At 40.6% G+C, this 20,067-nt stretch overlaps 2 protein-coding genes across 3 annotated transcripts in view; one reads left to right on the plus strand and one right to left on the minus strand.

Moving 5' to 3' along the window:
- The window catches only part of LOC119499058 (semaphorin-6B-like), a 33,729-nt gene extending 27,498 nt beyond the window's left edge, over window positions 1–6,231 (minus strand). Inside the window, exon 1 of the mRNA XM_037788245.1 lies at window positions 5,601–6,231. The gene's annotated coding sequence lies outside the window, so the exon portion shown is untranslated. The remainder of the gene's footprint in view (window positions 1–5,600) is intronic.
- A 3,409-nt stretch (window positions 6,232–9,640) lies between these two features.
- On the plus strand, window positions 9,641–19,683 carry LOC119498534 (alpha/beta hydrolase domain-containing protein 17B-like). 2 transcript variants are annotated; one of them, XM_037787474.1, is made up of 6 exons: window positions 9,641–9,846; window positions 12,528–12,614; window positions 13,155–13,651; window positions 13,882–14,076; window positions 14,703–14,882; window positions 15,821–19,683. In XM_037787474.1, the coding sequence occupies exons 3-6, from the start codon at window positions 13,158–13,160 to the stop codon at window positions 16,044–16,046; spliced, it is 1,095 nt and encodes a 364-aa protein (XP_037643402.1). In that variant the 5' UTR covers window positions 9,641–9,846; window positions 12,528–12,614; window positions 13,155–13,157; the 3' UTR covers window positions 16,047–19,683. The 2 variants fall into 2 exon arrangements, with proteins under 2 accessions (XP_037643402.1, XP_037643403.1); XM_037787475.1 differs by having other exon boundaries at window positions 13,158–13,651.
- The last annotated feature ends 384 nt before the right edge of the window (window positions 19,684–20,067 follow it).

Below are 20,067 nucleotides of genomic sequence, written 5' to 3' on the forward strand. Positions count from 1 at the left end.
CACACACACACACACACACACACACACATACGATCGTGGTCTCCTCAGCAGTGGAATCACTGTGTCAAGTCTTTATCTTATCGAGGTGGAGGCGATATTGCCTCAAGTGGCTGCCTGTCTCCTCAGAGCAGGTCTAATCAGAGTTGAGGGAATCTGTCTTTTGCTGTTAAATATCCCAAAATACTATTCAATCTACAGGGTCATTTATATGTTAATGCAAAGGTTACCTCTGCATAGGCCTTTTGACGCAGCTGTTAGGTTATGTGTACGTGTACGAAGGAGGAAAAAGAAAGAGAGAGATAGTGAGAAGCGAATGAAGGAGAGAGGGAGATGATGGTAGCGGAGGGAGAGAAGGGAGATGAAGGAGGAGAGGAGATACAGAGGCAGAGAGGAAGGGAGATATTCCCCTGGGTGAGTGCCATAGGTAATTAAAATAGGATGGACAGAGCTGGAGTCTAGCCAGCGAGAGCTCCATCTCCCCTCAGACTTCTTCCCCAATCAGGCCTTCTGCCTAAAGCCAAATTGCTGCTAGTGACAGACACACAGTATAGCCTGACTATGGATGCAGTGAGTTATCAGCTTATGCTTAATGGACATGTACAAACACAAACACACAGCTCAGAAATGCAGGTGAAAAAGCAATCAAAACGCTCGCAACAAATTACTTCGGGTTACAAAACAGGTAATGTGCTTCTGGTGCTGCACTGAGGCAAAAAAATGCACATGAAAACAACACACACACACACACACACACACACACACACGCACACACACACACACACACACACACACACACACACACACACATACACACATTTATGGTGCTGTGCAAAGCTGCAGCAAGGGCAAACGTTACTAACCAGAGTTTGACTGCAGTAAGCACATATACATTCACTGCACAGCTCTGAGCTAGAGGCGAGCACATGAGTATGCGGTGCACGCACTCAGACACACACTATGAGCACAGAGTCGAACACACGCACACTCCAGCGCGTACGACGGCGACGAAGACGCAGTCTAAATTACACAACAGTAACAAGGGGATTTTTCATCTGTGGGTTTTTAATGCTGCTGTTATTCTGTTTTGTCACACAGTGTTAATGGTGCACTTTGCACTGTACAATGTAGTCCATGACATCTGTCTCTATAGAGAAGAGACCTTTGTGATTGTCTACTATGGAGCACAAATGAGCTTCATCTTATTGCTTGGAAATTGGCAGTCTTTTCATATAAATAAATTGGGATACTGGCTGATTTTTCTTGATACATTTTTTTTTTTTGCTTACTCTCCACAGCACTGCTTTTCATTTTTTTCTACCTCATATGCTAAATAGGCTGTGCTAATGTCTCAACGTGGCAGCCATTACCATATATCCCCACACCCTGTTAGTGGCTCCTCTTATGCCGGCGTAGAAGCTGATAGGTAGCTCATATTCTCGTCATGTTGTTCTTTGTGTGCTGTGATCACCAGTAAGGGTAAATATAGCTCTTTTGGCAGAAACCTGCTAAGAGGATCACAGCTCACAATGGGCGGTCTGCACACACAACAATCACAAAATGCCAGAGAACCTGCTTGCGGATTGACGTGTGAACGCGCAGACCCACACCTACATCATACACACCACCACCACCACCACCACCACCACCATACGCAGAGCACGACACCTCCCCTGAGAGCTTTCTCTCCTCTTCTCGCAGGTATAATTGTGTTTCTGCTACACTTTGTTCCTCTCCCCTCAGTTGTGACTGGGCCCCTGATGAAAAGCCATAATTAAAAGAGAAAAGTTGTGTTTGTTGGGTGCGGGAGAGGAGGACGGGATGAAGGAGGAAGAAAGATTAGCCACAACAAAGCTTCATCAGGCAACAAAACCATCTTGCGTAGCTGGGAGACAAAAGCACTCGGATGCGCCTTTATCTCCCAATAAAAAAGTCCTCCAAATCCCTCTGGCTAAGCTGCCATAACTAAAGCCCTCCGTTGGCTTAGGTGCTGGCTGAATTTGTTGGACAACAAAAGCAGCAAAACATGAGAGGGTAGACCGAGCTCCCGAGAAAATATGTATACCTCCGTTCATTTAGTGCAAAGAAGTAAAAAGTCAAGTGCCTCGGCGGTGGCATTTGGGAAAAGGTTACTTCGTTATGTTGTTTTGTTTGCGTGTGCCGTGCAGATGTGTGCGAGTGCCCTCGTTGAAAGCGTGAAGTGGACGGTCATTTTCTCACTCTGCAGTGTTGCGATGTAAATGAGATCACAGAAGGGAAGAGATTAGACTACCTTTATCTTTTGGAAGTTGAAACAGCTGTGATATCACTCGCAACCAATTTGCCAGGCAGTTAAACGGGAGGACCAGCTGCATGCAAAGAGATTAATTTGAGTGACAAACTAACTCTTGTGACCCTCACACGCACTACAACAAATACGCTTATAAAATATGCATATGTGTGTGTGTACCCTAAAAACAGCCACAACGACCATCATATCATGTGCCTGACCGTGATGAGGATGATGAGGATGAGGGAGCGCCGGAGGTGTTGTTAAGGTGATACAGTGGACAGAACCAAAATGCTGCAAAATGAACGCACACATTAGCCCATTATAGCATATGCAGAGACCACACAATGTGCACAGGGATGCATAAAAAAGAGGCTGCACCTCGGGGGAGGAATCAGCGAAGACAGAGTCATAAAACTGAAGATGCATGGCCACTGTAAAGTATATGAAGGATTTTTTTTTTCGTTGAAAACAACTGCAAGGCATTATTATACGGTGCATGTGGCTGATACAGCAACCAAACCCACATGGTGCAACCACCTTAAGCCACCTGAGCGTCATTTATCTAGTGGTGTACAGTTTATGGCACCATGGACAATTTGCAGCAGAGTGTGCTATGGGTGACGCCTATTATCTTGCTCCTTTTCCTTTTCTAACATCTGGAAGGAGTTGTCCAAAAAGCCCAGTTAGGCTCCTGAAAGCCTCTCACATCAACAACGCATAAGGGAGTTTATTTTGAATGTACCTGTCTCGGGATAAAAGCTACTTTCTGACAAGTAAAGAAAGTATGCCTGCGTGACACCTGACCCTGTGACCTTCTTAATCCTGCACAACGACTCACTGGGGTCCACCCTCTAAGGGCCCTGCAGGAATAGTTCACCCAGCAGATGCCTGCCCAGCTAGGTTCCTCTGATCTTGTTATCCAGAGGTCTGCGGACCTTTTCAGCGTCTTTTTTTTTCAGGTGTTGATTTTGTACTAAAGAATCACTGCACTCTGTGTGAAACTGGAACTTCAAACAATATTGTAGCTGGCTGCTTTTGAGGAAAATCAGCATTCCTTCACATCTCTTGACACGTAGTCATAACTTTGCTTTATTTTATGATAGGATTAGTGAATAATCCGGTGTATTTTCTGACGCAGAGAGGGGTGGTCGCTTCAGGGCAGATTGGGAGTTGATACAGCAAGTTTTGAAAGTTGCTTAAAGTTCATCTGTAAGAGCGACATTCCTTCATGTATCGGCAGCAGCAGAGCAGTGAGTGAGTGGGAGGTATATCCAGACTGTGTGAAAACTATAGTGTGTAGAGGTTAAAGCGAGTGACAGTAGTTTTTTCGGGTTTGGTGAAAAAGAAACAAATCAATCCTGTTGTCTATGAAATAGAAAACGACAGCTTAGAGTGGCAGTTTAGAGCCCCACAGTGTTTCAGTCAGAAAGTGTTCCTCGCTGCGTACCAGAGGTAAAGAGAGGAAATGTGTCGCTCGACGTATTCTCTTGGCGAAGAGAACAGAGAGGCTGTTAGGTAACATCTCTCTCCTTCCAAAAAAATCTCCTGTCTATCTCATCTCTATTAAACACACACAACATCTCAGAGTGACACTGTACACATTTCTAGAAACGTGCTCCTTAGCAACCTCAACATACTAATCTGCCTTCGATTTACTCCCTTTGTGCTGCAATCCAATCCAATGTTTTTTTTCCCGTGCTTGAGACGCCGTTTGTGGCTTAGCATGTGTGATTGAATAGGGTCCTATGTGATCAATAGAGCTCATTAAATGTCCCTGTGGGCATTTGTCTCGCCCTAAGGCTCTCTTAGATTGCTTTTACCTGCAGCCCTGCTCTGCCTTATTGCTTCTCGTGGCTCCAACTTTGTTTGCGGCATAATTAATTTTATAATTGAATTACTCAAGCCTGACCTTTGCATGCTATTTCCCTAAATGTGAGCTGAAGTATCCATTTGGATGGCTTCAGCATAGGCTGTGGGTGTTTTTTTAGAGGGCTTTTGCTGTATGTTTGGGATGGGCGGGTGTTATTAGACTGCCTTCCAAAGGGAGGCTGAAGGAAACAGTGGCTGCACCTGTTGTTCCCTGCGGTTGCTGTGTGCCGGGGTTAGCACCTGCTCACACGGCTGCTGTGTGGCTGTCTGTGTGGGCAGCGGGGATAACAGGGAGACCATTCACGCCCGCTCAGACTGCTGTCTGCAGCCCCTCTCCCTCAACGCTCGTTCGCTCTGAGCTTCCTTGCTCCATCATTTCTTTCTCTGGTCTTTTACATCTTCTGCCTTACCCCCCTGTAGCCTATACGCCAGATTGCTATCTACCACACTTTATCCTTTGTATCCCCGGTCTGTCCGTCTGTGTTTCTGTCTCTCCCTCCCTTCCTCCTCCTCATCCTCCTCCTCCTTCTGTTTTCTTGTCTCCAACCATCTCTTCTTCTTCTTCCCTTTCAACTCACACAGAAAACATAAACAGCAGCAGCTGGGAGCTGTTATAGTCCTTCTGCGGGGCTCGATAGCTTTTAGTGTGAAGGATGAAGTTGTAAACAATAAATTACATATAACTACTAAATCACTTCAGTAAGAGCTGCACGGACGGCAGCAGCAGTGAGTGAGCGTTTAACTCGGGCCAGGGAGGTTGTGAGTGTGCAGAGTGGTTATGGGCAATTTAGGTGACAAGTTATTGTAAGTGTGCAACATGGACAAAGGATATATTTTAGAGTTTCTAGAGTGTTGGATCTGTCTAAAGTAGCTAAATTGGCCATCTATGTCTAAATAACAACAACATAAATACAGTGTGCTTTGTGCATTCTCCACTCTGAGTGAGTAATGACATAATCAATTGATTTTACGGCTTCCAAATTATCACATAATCACCTTTACTCTTGTTAAAAATGTAGTAAAACAACATGGATCACGACCCCTGTGATCTAAATTTCAATCATGCTTTGTGCTCATCCTTGCAATGCAGTGTTAATAATAATGTGCAAGTATTGTGAGCTATTTTTTTTTGGCTGAGACATCACTTCAAAACCTATGAGATCCTATGCAACACGTGAAAGCATACACAGCAGTGATATGCAATAAAATATGTGCACATGATATGCAAATAAAGAGCAGACACAAAGAGCAGTTCATGTCCACAAAAGGTCCAGGCGATGCCAAACACACACACACAGGCTCAACCTCATGAGCCTCATAATGCAGCAGCAGCAGCAGCAGCAGCATAGTGACAGTATAGAATTGCGCACATGCTGCTGTATATATATACCTGTCTGTATATATACCTGTTCATATCCCATCAGCACACATCTCTCAATCCCACCATTTGGCTCTCACTCACCGCAGCAGATGGCCAGGTATAGGGAGGCAGGAGGAGGCAGGTGCCAGTCGCCAACTCGCCCTCTCCGGTCGCTCTTCTTCTTCCTCTCTCTGTGGAGAAAAGGGTGATGGATACCACGGTGCTCTCGCTCCGTATCCAGAGCCTCCTCTCTCTGTGTGTAATACCAGCAGCAGCAGCAGCAGCGGCAGCTCCTTCAGCCGCACCTCACCTGTCTCTTCCCTCTACGTAGCATCACCGTTTACCGAGCGCGTCCAAAACGCCCAGTCAAAACTACAAAACCATTTTTTTTTTTTTACGTCCCTGGAGAGAAAGAGTCTAGATGCGTAAAAAAAAACAGCAACCTATACTGGGAATATCTCTCCTCGTTCAGACTCCCTGCTGTAAAAAATGATCCCAAATCCTGCGGACTGTGTGAAGTCTTCTTCTGTCTGCACTTGGTGGTCAATGTTCAAGCTATACGGCTCTCTGAGAGATCAGCAGTCAGCAAAATGTAATCCTCTTTTTAAATTTACAGTGGCGAGGTGAAATGTCCAACGCAGAGCAGTCACAGTGACAGCAGGGGCCCATAATTCACAGCCCTGAAACACACACACACACGCACAATCACACACACACACACAGTCCTGCAGCAGTGGATCAATGATGAATGGAGGAGCTCTCTCTCTCTTTCTCTCTCTCTCTCTCTCTCTCTCTCTCTCACACACACACACACACACACACACATTCACACATTCAGCTGTATTAAGCCATTACTGAAATATGTGTTTGATGATGTTCAGGAAAGTTGTAAGTTAAAGAGCCTAAATCATAAAGCTGCATAGTGGAGTACCTCATTTTACAATACAACATTTTGTAAATATACTAAATTACTACAATGAATTATTATATTAAATGAATTACTAAATTATTAATTATTATAATTATATATATATATAGATATATATATATATATCTATATAGATATAGATAGATATAGATAAAATAGGGGGGACATCTTAACAGCTTTGGTTTCCTCAAAGGTTATTATTATAGCTAATATCATAATAGTTATAATAAAAATAATAGGCTTTTTGATGGCTTTATTTTTTTTAATTAATTTGATAGGATTTTGTCAAAAAACATAACACACTTCTTCAAATATTAGCAAAACCAGGAACAAAAGAAAAAATAAAACAACTAAAAAGGACAGATTCAATCCAACACGGGGAAACTGGAAGTTAAAACATAAAATGAACTATACAGACTTATATTCACTCCAGTGTCAATGTTTACATACATACATACAGTATATATGCACCAGGCTACAAAGAATACAAAGTGATCAAGAAATAGCCCACACCAGCACTCTTTCGGATAAATGATCAAATATTGAATAGAAAGAGGTTTGGAGCATTATTAACAATACTGTCTCACCACTGTTTAAAACACTGATTTAGATATACTGTACAGTATATATACATACACATACAGATATATCTGCCATTTATCACATGACAAATGCCAAATAATTCCTGTAGTGAAAAGTAACATGTAATAGTATTTATTTTTGCTTTTTATGCTAATTGCTTTATACTTCTACTCTTACACCACTACATTTAAGCTCTCTCTCTCTCTCTCTCTCTCTCTCTCTCTCTCTCTCACACACACACACACACACACATACACATGCACACACACATTCAGCTGTATTAAGCCATTACTGGCAAAATTCTGTAAAAGAAAAACAAATTAAGTACACCTGTGTTTTTATAGGCTTTTTTCACAGCATGATATTGATATTGGGTAAACACAACTGTACTTAATAACCTTAATTATGGCCCTGTTCCATTTAGGTGGGCCAAAGGGATGCACCAGTACGACTGTTTCAGTCCCGATACAAATAGCGATACCTGTGCTTTGGGTATCGGCCGATACCGATTACCGATCTGACACCAGTGTTTAATTAATAATCTGTATGCCTCACTGTGTGGAAGTGACTGGGATCATTCTTTTATGTGTAAGGCAACATCAGGTAAAAAGTCTTCCACATGAACAGGAATTACAATTCAATTGTAAACCTTTTTAATGCAGCAACGAATTGGTCAAAACTTAAACAGGAATTAAAATTCCAGTAGATAATGTATAAATTGAATTCAATAGATCGGCCCCATTGTCACCGATACCCTATCCAGCTATTTGAGTCAGTATCGGCCTGATATCTGATCCAGTATCAGTGCATCCCTAGCCAGGGCCCTGGTATTGTACATGCTGCCTGGCTGGCTCACCTGTGTTTATCCGGCTATGACATGTCAAAATGGCTGATGTGAAAAGGGCCAATACAAAGATTAAGAAATACACCAGCTCTCTTGTTCAAATATTGAATAGAAAGAGGTTTGGAGCATTACTAAAAATACTGTGTCAACAATGTGTTTAAAACACTGGTCGAGATGCACTTTATCTTGGAAATGATGTGCAAAATGTACACAGATATATCTGCCATGTATTACATGATAAATGCCAAATGATTCTTGACTGTAGTGAAAACATGCATCATTGAAGTACTGTAGTATCAAGTATCATTTTAAGGTACTTATACTTTAGTAATAGTATTTATTTTACTTTTGCTAATGCAAATTACTTTATACTTCTACTCCTCCACCACTACATTTAAGTGTGAAATATTGCACTTTTTACTCCCTTACATTTATTTCAGTTATTGCCAAATAAAGATGAGATTTTGCATTCAAATTGTCACAGTTTCTAAAATAGGATGTAATATTATAGAGTGCTATTACAGAAACTGACCAGCAGCATATAAATTAACTCCCATTGGCCCAGCTTTAACATAAAGTATTGGTCAAATAATATAACCTTTCGTAATATATAATTGAAAAGGGCAATTCTGCTGAATAATGAGGACCCGTCTTTTAATACAAAAAATTTAGCTAATAATACTTCTGTATTTTTAATAAAATAAGGTTTTGAATGCAAGACCTTTACTTATATCTGAGTGTTTTTACACTGTGGTATTTTTACTTGAGCAAAGGATCTGAATACTTATGCCACCACTGGTTCTATAAAGGATTTTAAACATTGACACTGGAGTGAATATAAGTCTGTATAGTTCATTTTATGTTTTAACTTCCAGTTTCCCCGTGTTGGATTGAATCTGTCCTTTTTAGTTGTTTTATTTTTTCTTTAGTTCCTGGTTTTGCTGTGTGTTATGTCATATGTATAATGTTTTATGCCAAAATCCTATCAAAATAAATGAAAAAAATAAAGCCATCAAAAAAGCCTGTTTCTTTATTATAATTATTATGATATTAGCTATAATAATAACCTTTGAGGAAAAAAAGCTTATAAGATTTTCCCCCTATTTTATATATATATATATATATCTTTATATAGATATAGATATAGATATAGATATCTATATCTATATATCTATATATAGATAGATATAGATATAGATATATCTATATATACTGTATATATAGATATATATCTATCTGTAGATAGATATATATCTATATCTATATATCTATATAGATATAGATATATCTATATATATATAAAATAGGGGGAAAATCTATAGATATAGGTATCTATATATATCTATATCTATATATCTATGTATATCTATCTATTTATATAGATAGATATACATAGATATATAAAGATATCTATATCTCGCTCTATATATATATATCTATACATTTATATCTATATATCTATAGATATATAGATATATATAGAGATATATCTATCTATCTATATCTATAGATATGGATATATATCTATATCTATATCTATAGATATAGATATATATCCATATCTATAGAGATATATCTATCTATCTATCTATCTATCTATCTATCTATATAGATATAGATACCTATATCTATATATATATCTCTCTATATATATATACAGTATATATATATATCTATATATATCTATTTATATAGATATATATAGATATAGATATAGATATAAATGTGCTGATGATAAATTATAACAAGATAATAAAGTTTTGAAAAAGGACTAAGCCCTGACGTCACTTCCGGGTGTAATCGGACAGTAGTAAAAAAACAGAAATCCTCTGGTAGCATGAATGATGAATGTCAGCTAGCTCTCCTCCGACTGCTGTCAGCACACTCCAGTTAAAACCATCCATGTCCAGACACAAGGAGGATCTTCGAAGTCTAGTGCCGCTTCCTCTGTGTTCATATCGGAGCGCAGCAGCCCGCCAGCCGCCTGTGACTCGGTAAGTACAGCTAGCTGCTAGCTCCGAGGCTAGCGATGTAGCGAGCTAACTGCTAGCAATGCTAACGGTAAGTGATGCTATTCTGACCGTTAGCTGGCATCACACCTGAGCAGGTAGTAGTGACTAACAAACACCCGCAACGTGGCTGCCTTTTACAGTTGTATGTCTGCTTCGTCAACATACTGGTGCTCACATCGCTGGCTAACGGTAGAGGTTAATAACCATGTAGCTACATTAGCATATCAGTCGCTCCCTGTCTGTCTGTGTTGAGGGGGATGCTGTGTAATTAGTCATAAAGGATCACATCAGGGCATCTGCATCTCTTTAATCCAGCTGTGAGATGTCAGCAGCTTCACTTATTTGGATTAATGCATTTAACTTCTGCCCTAATAAACACTAGCTAGTTACAAGAGCTCTCTAAAATGATGACAATAACAACTGACGCCTTATAATAAACCCTTATAATAAACCCTTATAATGAACCCTTATAATAAACCCTTATAATGAACCCTTATAATAAACCCTTATGATAAACCCTTATAATGAACCCTTATAATAAACCCTTATAATAAACCCTTATAATAAACCCTTATAATAAACCCTTATAATGAACCCTTATGATAAACCCTTATAATGAACCCTTATAATAAACCCTTATAATGAATCCAGGGTCTCCAGTTTCCAGTGTCTGAGTCATTTCATTTGGTTTCCAAATGCTATATTTGATAAAGCAAAAATGATAGCTTGGACTTAATATTCATTATCTGTCACTTTATGATAGTAAAATACAATAAAATAAGGGAACAGGTAGGTGGTTAAATTGGTGGTTACATTTAAAGAGTTCACAAATAAAAGTTGGAAATAACATCTTCATAGATTGTCAGCAGAACAACAATATTTAGTAAATCTAAAGGTTTATTAGAGGTTAACATGTTCAGATATTAGCTGTGTTACATTTACATTTTCCTTTATTTAATGTTTCATTCAGATTAAAATCTATTTTTAAGAGATACCACAATTTAAGACAACTGTCACACACACTATTAAACAGCATAAAAGAGTTAATAAAATATCTGGTGAAGATGCAACACTTTACTTTTTAAACGCTAAAATGCAGAAACAAGAAACTTAACAAACACAGGTGCCTGATTCCTGCAGATGAACTCAGTCTGACTGCATCTATGCTTCCCAGCAAAAAGCATTTCACACGATTGTACCTGTATAACCGGCGTGACAATAAACATCTTGAATCTTGATAGAGCTTCATTATAATAATATAATAATAATAATCTTTATTTGTATAGCACTTTTCTAAACAGCAGCTTCACTAATTGGATTAATGCATAATATAACTTCTGCCCTAATAAAGGCTAGCTAGTTACAGGAGCTCTCTAAAATGATGACAATAACAACTGACGCCTTATTATAACCCTTATTATAATGAATCCAGGCTGTCTGTTATCTTTGAAAGTTAAATCTTCCTCACAGCTGTGTCCAGTGGGTGCTGTATAATTAGTCATAAATGTTCATGATCACATCATGAACATTTATTTATTTTATTTATATTATTATTATATCAGTCGCTCCCTGTCTGTCTGTGTTGAGGGGGATGCTGTGTAATTAGTCATAAAGGATCACATCAGGGCATCTGCATCTCTTTAATCCAGCTGTGAGGTTTCAGCAGCCTCACTTATTTGGATTAATGATTAATATAACGTCTGCCCTAATAAACGCTAGCTAGTTACAGGAGCTCTCTAAAATGATGACAATAACAACTGACGCCTTATAATAAACCCTTATTATAATGAATCCAGGTTGTCTGTTATCTTTGAAAGTTAAATCTTCCTCACAGCTGTGTCCAGTGTCTGAGTCATTTTATTTGGTTCTATATTTGATAAAGCAAAAATGATAGCTTGGACTTAATATTTATAATCTTGTCACTCTATGTGAGCACTTAATAGCTCTAGAAAGAGCTCCGTTAGAAGAGCAGGCTAACGTAGTGGTCATGTCTTTGTGACTATACGTTGTGATGTATGTTGTTGCATTATGTTGAGCCATTTTTTTTTTTTTTTTCTTCACTGCAGTTTTTATTGATGTTTTTCAAAGTTATACACATATCAACAACATATGGGCATGTACACATTCAGACCCACAAACAAAGGGAGCAATACCTACAGGACTCATGTTTGGGAGTTACACTTCCATTATTCCATACATTCTCATGTCATTTCCAACTCAATCAGTTGTCCTTTCTGCCGTCTTCGTCGCTGTTTTGGTTTTTGAATAATGTCCATTTCTCCCACTTGTCTTCCATCTGTGTTTCTTGCAATCTTAAACGATGTGTCAGCTTCTCCATTATGTATATCTCCTCTACTACCCCATCCACTGCTCGTGTGTAGGGGGATCCGCTTTACCCCATTTCCTTGTGATAGCTTTCTTACTAGCTATTAACAATATCTTAACCAGATATCTATCACTTATTCATACGTTTCCATCAGTAGAATTCAAATTACACAGGTAGAGAGTCATGTAACTCCTAGTGATATTATATCCTAGTATCTTTAGTACCGTGTTGTGTACCAACTTCCAAAACAATACTATTTTGGGACATTTATAAAATATATGGGAGTGATCGATGTTGAGCCATTTTAATGTGTTGTATTATTTCTTTTTTTATCAAGATCCTGCTGGCGTAGTGACTAGACCAGAAGACCTTGGCACCGTGGTGTGCCAGTGCATTTCAAGACCCAGGGATTTCCTGAATCCAGGTGCGTTCATAACAGGGTATCTGTGCAGGGTTTCCCCCAGGAAATGAGTCAGTGGATGTTTATCTCTACTTTTCCTAACTTAGGAAAAACATTTTTTCCCCCCTTGGCATTCTCCCGATAAATAAATGTGAAACTAACATAGGATGTAGATAGATCAATGAATCCCCCGCTGAGCTGATTACACATCACATCTCCTAATCAATGTACTGTAGTTATTAGGGCTGTGTATTGATCTGGCGATACAATATGTATGATGATACAAGGGTAACGATTTGATATATTGCGATATATTACGGTACTGTAAGCAAGGTGATATATTGCAACAGTTATTTGGCCTCCTTAGAGACAAGCTAGTATGACATGATTGGTACTGTAGTTGGTACTTAGGTTTTCTAGTTTCATTTATGACGACAGTAGATGCACTCTTTATTTCAGGCGAGCGTTATAAAACACTGAGGGAAACCCTGCGGTGAATCAGAGGTGAAAGGTCTTACGTGCTTTCCTTATTTAATTTTTCTACCATGTTTATTTTTCTACCAGAAGATGAACGGTCTGTCCATACGAGAGCTATGCTGCCTGTTCTGCTGCCCTCCTTGCCCCAGCCGCATTGCAGCCAAACTGGCTTTCCTCCCTCCAGAGCCCACCTACGCCCTTATCCCTGACCCAGATCCAAGCTCTGGAGCTGGAACCGCTCCTGGGTCCACTTCCGGGGCCGCTCAGCCTTCTCTCGGAGCCCCAGGACTGCGTTCACGGGTGGGCACTGGTAGTGGAGGTGACAGAGCAGGCGGAGGTGCTGCTGCAGGTGTGGCTGGTGGTGGTGTAGCAGGTGGTGGTGGGGGAGGAGGAGGGGGAGGAGGAGCAGGTGGAGGTGGAGCCGGCAGCGGTTGGAGTGAAGGCAAGTGGAAGCTTCATCTTACAGAGAGAGCGGAGTTCCAGTATTCACAGAGAGAGCTGGATGTGACGGATGTGTTCCTGACCAGATCTAGCCGAGGGAACAGGGTGGGGTGCATGTACATTCGCTGTGCCCCCAACGCCAGGTGAGATGAACACCTTGAGACTGAAGACACGCAGATCACAACCCTGTATATCTGTGTTTTGTGTGTACTTTTAATAGGACAGCTTGCCTGTCTTTTAAATATGTCCCTCAGTCATACAATCCCATGTTGTTCCATCAACTTGGGGCTTTCCCAGTTCAGCAGTGTCCCTGCTTAGCTCAGTCAGCTGCCTAACTTCCTCCTTCTTTCCTCTTCCTCCTTTCATCTCTCAGGTTTACAGTGTTGTTTTCCCACGGCAATGCAGTAGACCTGGGCCAGATGAGCAGCTTCTACATCGGCTTAGGCACACGCATCAACTGCAACATCTTTTCCTATGATTACTCAGGCTACGGTGTTAGCACTGGCAAGCCCTCTGAGAAGAACCTATACGCCGACATCGATGCTGCCTGGCACGCCCTGCGCTCCCGGTAAGCCGGCAGAAACCGAGCATCCACACAGGATCCGAAATGAACAGCCAACAAGCACCAAATGCCAGTTAAAGTGTCTTTGGTAGATAAACCAGTAGGGGCCACTCTCATCACTGGCCAGTAACTTTTTGTGAAAATAACATTTGGTTGGCTCAGCTATATACAAACTTTGTCCCCGCGGACCAGGGCGCCCTCTTTCTGACCATCAGCCAGTCAAATCAAAGCTAAACAATGGCTCTATATCTGAAAGACTGATGATTGGCTGTGCTCTGTATGAAGCCTCAGGATCCAAAATTCTGAATAATATTCCTCTTGTTTATCTGCTGCCAGTGTGATTAATGAGCCTAATGTCAGCAGAAACTTAACGCTCCCAGGTGGCAACGCAGACGAACTTCGAGGCCACCGAAAAATTAAGACTTAAGACAACAAACTATTTGTCTATTATTAACATGAAACACAGGGGTAGTTGTTCCCGTGTGTTGGACTGAAAGGATTACTGCACTTAATTTGCATATAGAAATGTACACACTTGTACACTGCACATCAATCCTTTTGCACTTCGCATACTTGCAGAATAAAAGCAACTTATTTTGATATTCTGTACTGACGTGTGTGTGTTGTCTCAGGTATGGCATCAGCCCTGAGAACATCATCCTGTACGGACAGAGCATCGGCACGGTGCCCACTGTAGACTTAGCGTCGCGGTTCGAGTGTGCTGCTGTGGTCCTCCACTCTCCTCTCACCTCTGGCATGAGAGTGGCTTTCCCCGACACCAAGAAAACATACTGCTTTGATGCCTTCCCTAAGTAAGTGTTTTAATGTATTTTACCTGTATTTTCTGTGTTATCAATGTTCCTTTTTAGTATCAGATACCCATACAACTGAAAAGCCACTCCTGTGGTATAATCAGCTTCTCCGCTGTTGCCCAACATGTTCTCAAACCAAAATATTATATTTGTAAATATGCAGCTTTCATTGAAATTCTGGTAGTCGCTGGGGATTTGTAGTGCAAGTGGAAGCAGGAGGTTGGAGGTTGAATGCACTTATTGTAAGTTACTTTATCTGATAAATGGATAAAGTCGGGCAATATGACGACGTATTATGAGATGCTAGAAACCCTTTGAGGCCACACTTTGGTATCTGCTGGTTATATTAGACCACTGTGGGCAATGTTGCATATCACGGAGCAGGTCTGCATCATGGTAATAATAGGTTCACAAGATTTTATTGTTTCTTTTTTATTTGGATCCCCATTGGTTGTTACCTTGGCAACAACTACTCTTCCTGGGGTTTTTTGCTGCAAATGTGATGAGGAACCTTGATTTGTCAAGTATTAGATTTACTGGATTCGCCAAAAAAGCAGAACTTCCCATCTGTTTATTTTATCTAGAAATGGTTTCTCAATACAATTGCTAAACAATGTACTCAGTCAAGATGTATTCCTATTATGTAATGTATTGTAATCAGCCATATTTGGATTTAACAATGATTGCTGGTAACATAATTAGCATCTGGATGGACAGCAATGAGATCTTGTTTCTATTGGAATTCATTTAATTAAACAAAGCTGTTCAAGCCAATAGGGGCGGGTCAAAAGACAGACTTTAATGTATCTCAAATGTTGATTTAAATGCACATCGTCATTAGTTGTCATTGTTGGTCAATACTGAATAAATTACTCTGTACCCTGTTTTCTATAATTGCCTGGTCAGTGCATTAATAGCCTCCATCGTTTTTCTTCCAGCATAGAGAAAGTGTCAAAGATCCCATCTCCAGTGCTCATCATCCACGGTACAGAGGACGAGGTGATCGACTTCTCTCACGGCCTCGCCCTGTTCGAGCGCTGCCCCAAGGCCGTGGAGCCCCTCTGGGTGGAGGGAGCCGGTCACAACGACATTGAGCTTTACAGTCAGTACCTGGAGAGGCTACGGCGCTTCATCAACCAGGACCTGGCTGCACAGCATGCCTGAGAACGAAAACACACAGCCTCTCTGCGTTTGTATGAGTGAGACTGTGCGTATGCATGTGTGTGTGTGTGTGTGTGAGACTGAGCGACAACGTCAGCATGTTTGCAAAGTGTGTGTGAGAAATTGACCCAAAACTATGTGTAATTTTTTGTTGTTGTTGTCACATCTGTGTGTCTTTGAAGCAGCACACCTTTACGTTACTTTTCAACACATGTTCAAATAATTTCCCAATCGAAAGGTGAGAACGGTTTTTAAATATATCAGTAGCCGTGTCCATCTGTGAGGTGGAGTTTGGCGAAACGCTAAAAACAATTTCAGAAATCCGGTCTTTAACGTGGGGAAGTTTATGAATTGCAGCTTCGACATGCGTCACTAACATGAAGTAACAACAATGTGCTAGAAAGGCACACAGATGTAATTTTTAAGTATGACGTGACTGAATGTATGAGTGTTGAGTGTGTATTCATATCTCCATGGACATGCGTGCGTGTGTGTGTGTGTGTGTGAGGCAGTGCTGAAAGAAATGAAGGACATCCTGATGACTTGGACAGCTGCAAGTGGAGGAGGCTTATTGAGACTTATCATTATTGATGTTTCTTTTTTTTTTGCGCGTGTATGTATGAAGAATTACCTCCACAGCTTGACCAGTTCTCTCTCCAGTGGACAAACACTGGTCAAGCATGTGCCCCTCCCCCCCCCACACTCCCTGTTTACCTATTAATGGACATCCATCTGACTGCCAGGGCATTTCCCAAGTTGTTGTCCAGCTAACACTAACCTACTTTATCCGTGTGGTTTTGGGGGTCCATCTCCTTCTCTTTGGTGTCAGATAGGGTGGATACATAAGGACTAGTCTGGAATACTGTCATAGCTTGTATGGCTGTTGGGTGTCTCATACTTTCCTCTCCCTCATTCTTGACTCTGAAGAGATCACAGAATGGCCAGCTTCCACTTTATTTCCTAGCTGTGCTGTAGCTTTAGCCTTCACCTGTCCACAGAACAGCAGCGGCAACTTAAAGGGCGTTATTTTGATTTCCCCGTATTGCTTTTTTCCCCATCCAGTCCTACATATTTGTGATGAAGAATGACGGTGTGGTTGAAATGGAAACAGAGGAATATCTCTGTTTATGTCGAAATTTCTTTGGCACTAATATAATAGCTATAGAAGTGCAGGTTTACTTAGTCATTTTCATGTCACGTTAGATGGGTTGGCTCTAAACAGAAGGCTGTAGCCCTTCAGTATTTAACTGATGTGACGTTTTTAAAGGTTGGGCAGACTGCACTGACTTGGTAACAGCAGGATTAAGTCAGATTTAAAGGAATAGTTCCACATTTTGGGAAATGATTTGCCATCTTGCTGGGGAGTTGGATGAGACTATTTGTACCACTCTCATGCAGAGACTCTAGGAAGCGAAGAAATAGTTTGGCACATAACCTCCCTTAAAGCCACATCATGTTTTTACACTTCAGTTTTTGTATGGAAACAAGATACAGCATGTTTATTTGTGAATTCTAGAGGTGCTGGTAGCTGGATTTTGTTACCTTTGTAAAGAGCCAGGCTAGCTGTTTTTCCCCCGTTTCCAGTCTTTATGCTAAGCTAAGCTAACCAGCTGCTGACTTGCAGCTTCATATTCAGCATACAGACATGAGAGTGGTATCATTCTTCTCATCTAACCCTCGGCAAGAAAAGCAAATAAGCGTATTTCCTAAATGGCGAACCATTAAGTCTGAAGTGCAGCAGTTGAGGTTTGTGAATAATGTGTAGTCTGTTCTGGTGACCGTACGCTTTTTGGTGATTGATGTTCTGGCTGTATTTGGAGGCTCTTAAGGTTTAAGGAGACAAAGTAGCTGCTGAGTTCACCAAACTAATGAGGATCCTGTCCGTTTTTACTCAGAATAATCTTTTTTTGCCTCACCAGAATCTCTTTATGTGTAACGCTGATTAACTTGTAGTCTTACAGCACACAGGTTGTTTTCCAAGTCCTGCTCCAGTAGCTCTCATCATCACCACCAGAGTTAGTCAGCCTCCCGTTCATATGCACATTTTTGTTTCTAACGTTTTTTGCCTTGATGTAATTAATCCATACGTGTTTTGTCGTCGTGTGGGGCCATGGATTGTTTGTTTCAGAACCGTGCGCGTTGACGCAGTGACTAACAATGTGATTCAGATCAGGTGCCAGCCAGGACGGGGACATCATGCCTACTACAGCTCTGTTTAACCTCTGTGGCCCTAAAAATGTACAGGAGCTCTCTTATGGGTGGCAGCACGCTTCATGTCTGACACAAGCCATATTTGAGCCTCTCACTGTTGGTGTGGTGCAGGTTCCACCACACACACCTTTGCACATCATCACACACACACACACACACACACACGCGTACATTCAAACACAAACACATGCACACATAATACATGTACTGTAGTATGCAGTATATTTACACATTTATATATATCAGATCAAGCATGACAAAAAGCAGGTCTTAAGTTCAGCACTATTGTACAAAGCATCCAAAGTGTAATAAGGGTATAAGATGTAAGTTTGTGTGTCTTCATTATTATTGACTGTCTTCTACAGGCCAGCATTAAGGATACTAACATCACATTTGAATAACTAGTAATAGGCGCTGTGTGTAGACCTGAAAAAGAAGTACAAGAACTGGTCTTGTGGTCGCAGGCTAGCACCATATTTTCAGATCTACACAAGGCGTCTGCTGCATAGGAGACCCGTCAGTTTCAGTGGTAGTAGCTGCGTTTTTTTTTTAAGGGAACATGTACTGAACTAGCACTGATCTGATTACTCCATTGTGGGAGTACAAGTGGGTCTTAGTGAACGCCACTCGCTTCCCGTCATCACTTCGAACAGGGAATCTTTCCATTCTCATCCTGTGCTTTGTGTCTCTGATATTTAAATAATGGAAATCTGTTACCACCTTTGGACCAGGGATCTGAGCGGTCAGAAGAATCAGAGAGAGTTATCGCCTCTCTCTGAACGTAGAAGTAGGCCTCAGTTTTTTCCTGGACATGTTATCAGGGAAACCACTGGATCCACCTTTCATTCATGGGGTTCAAGAAACGGGGTGGAGACTTGCCGTTTTATTGATGCACCACTAATGGTTGACGTATATTGTATCCTCTGGCCCTGAATGTGTATTGATGGGGGATGGGGGTTGGGGGGGGGGGGGGTTGAACAGTGAAAACTGTATGCATGTCTATTGTGTTTTGCAGAGCAAGTGACGGGGTGGGACGTTATCTCTATTATGTATTCTATGTGAGGGTAAAGCTGAACTCATGGCATCGGAACATTGAAGCGCTTTTTAAAAAAAAACGGGACGTTTTATTTTATTTTTTTTATTTTTTATTGCTGATACTAACTGATGTATTGTTATGAGTTTTGTGCTAGAGTTTGAGCGGGGCAGTGTTAGGTGGGTGGGGTGGGGTGGGGGGGGGGCTAGACTATATTAATGGGCTGTTTATATGGTTACTGTACTTACCTATTCTATTCTTTGTATTATGATTTGTAATTTTATGTTGCTTTTTTGAACTGAGAATATGATGTAATGAAATTAATTCATGGGACTGAATCTTGACCTTTTTATGGACAACAAAATAATAAAAAAAAAGATCACTTATGTACAAAAATGTGACACGGACTATTGTTTTTAAAACAACCTTTGTATTTTTGTTCGGTGCAAAAGTTAAGAATGGTAGACAGTGATACAAAAATTGCAATATTTACATGTACAGAATGATTTACCAATAGGACGACATGACATGTACACCAGCGATGATGGGTTTAGGATAATAATATATAAAATCATACAAAGTCTCTTCACAGATTTAATGTACGGGGTTCGTACAGTTATAAAAATCCTTAATTTTGAAAAATAGTGTTTTCAAGGCCTGGAAAAGTTTGGCAAAATTGCTTCATAAATAGTTTAATGTGGATCAATGAATAGAAGATTTATGTTTTATGTTTTTTGACACGTGCACACAGAATTTACAGAATGTTTTGTCATAAAAATT

Source organism: Sebastes umbrosus, chromosome 12 (assembly GCF_015220745.1).
Source record: "Sebastes umbrosus isolate fSebUmb1 chromosome 12, fSebUmb1.pri, whole genome shotgun sequence".
Lineage (NCBI taxonomy): Eukaryota > Metazoa > Chordata > Actinopteri > Perciformes > Sebastidae > Sebastes > Sebastes umbrosus.

Coding starts and splice junctions, on each gene's coding strand:
- LOC119498534 (XM_037787474.1), top strand. CDS start 13,158: ATGAACGGTCTGTCCATACGAGAGCTATGCTGCCTGTTCTGCTGCCCT. Junction 14,077..14,702: donor TGGCACGCCCTGCGCTCCCG/GTAAGCCGGCAG, acceptor GTGTTGTCTCAG/GTATGGCATCAGCCCTGAGA. Junction 14,883..15,820: donor TGCTTTGATGCCTTCCCTAA/GTAAGTGTTTTA, acceptor TTTTTCTTCCAG/CATAGAGAAAGTGTCAAAGA.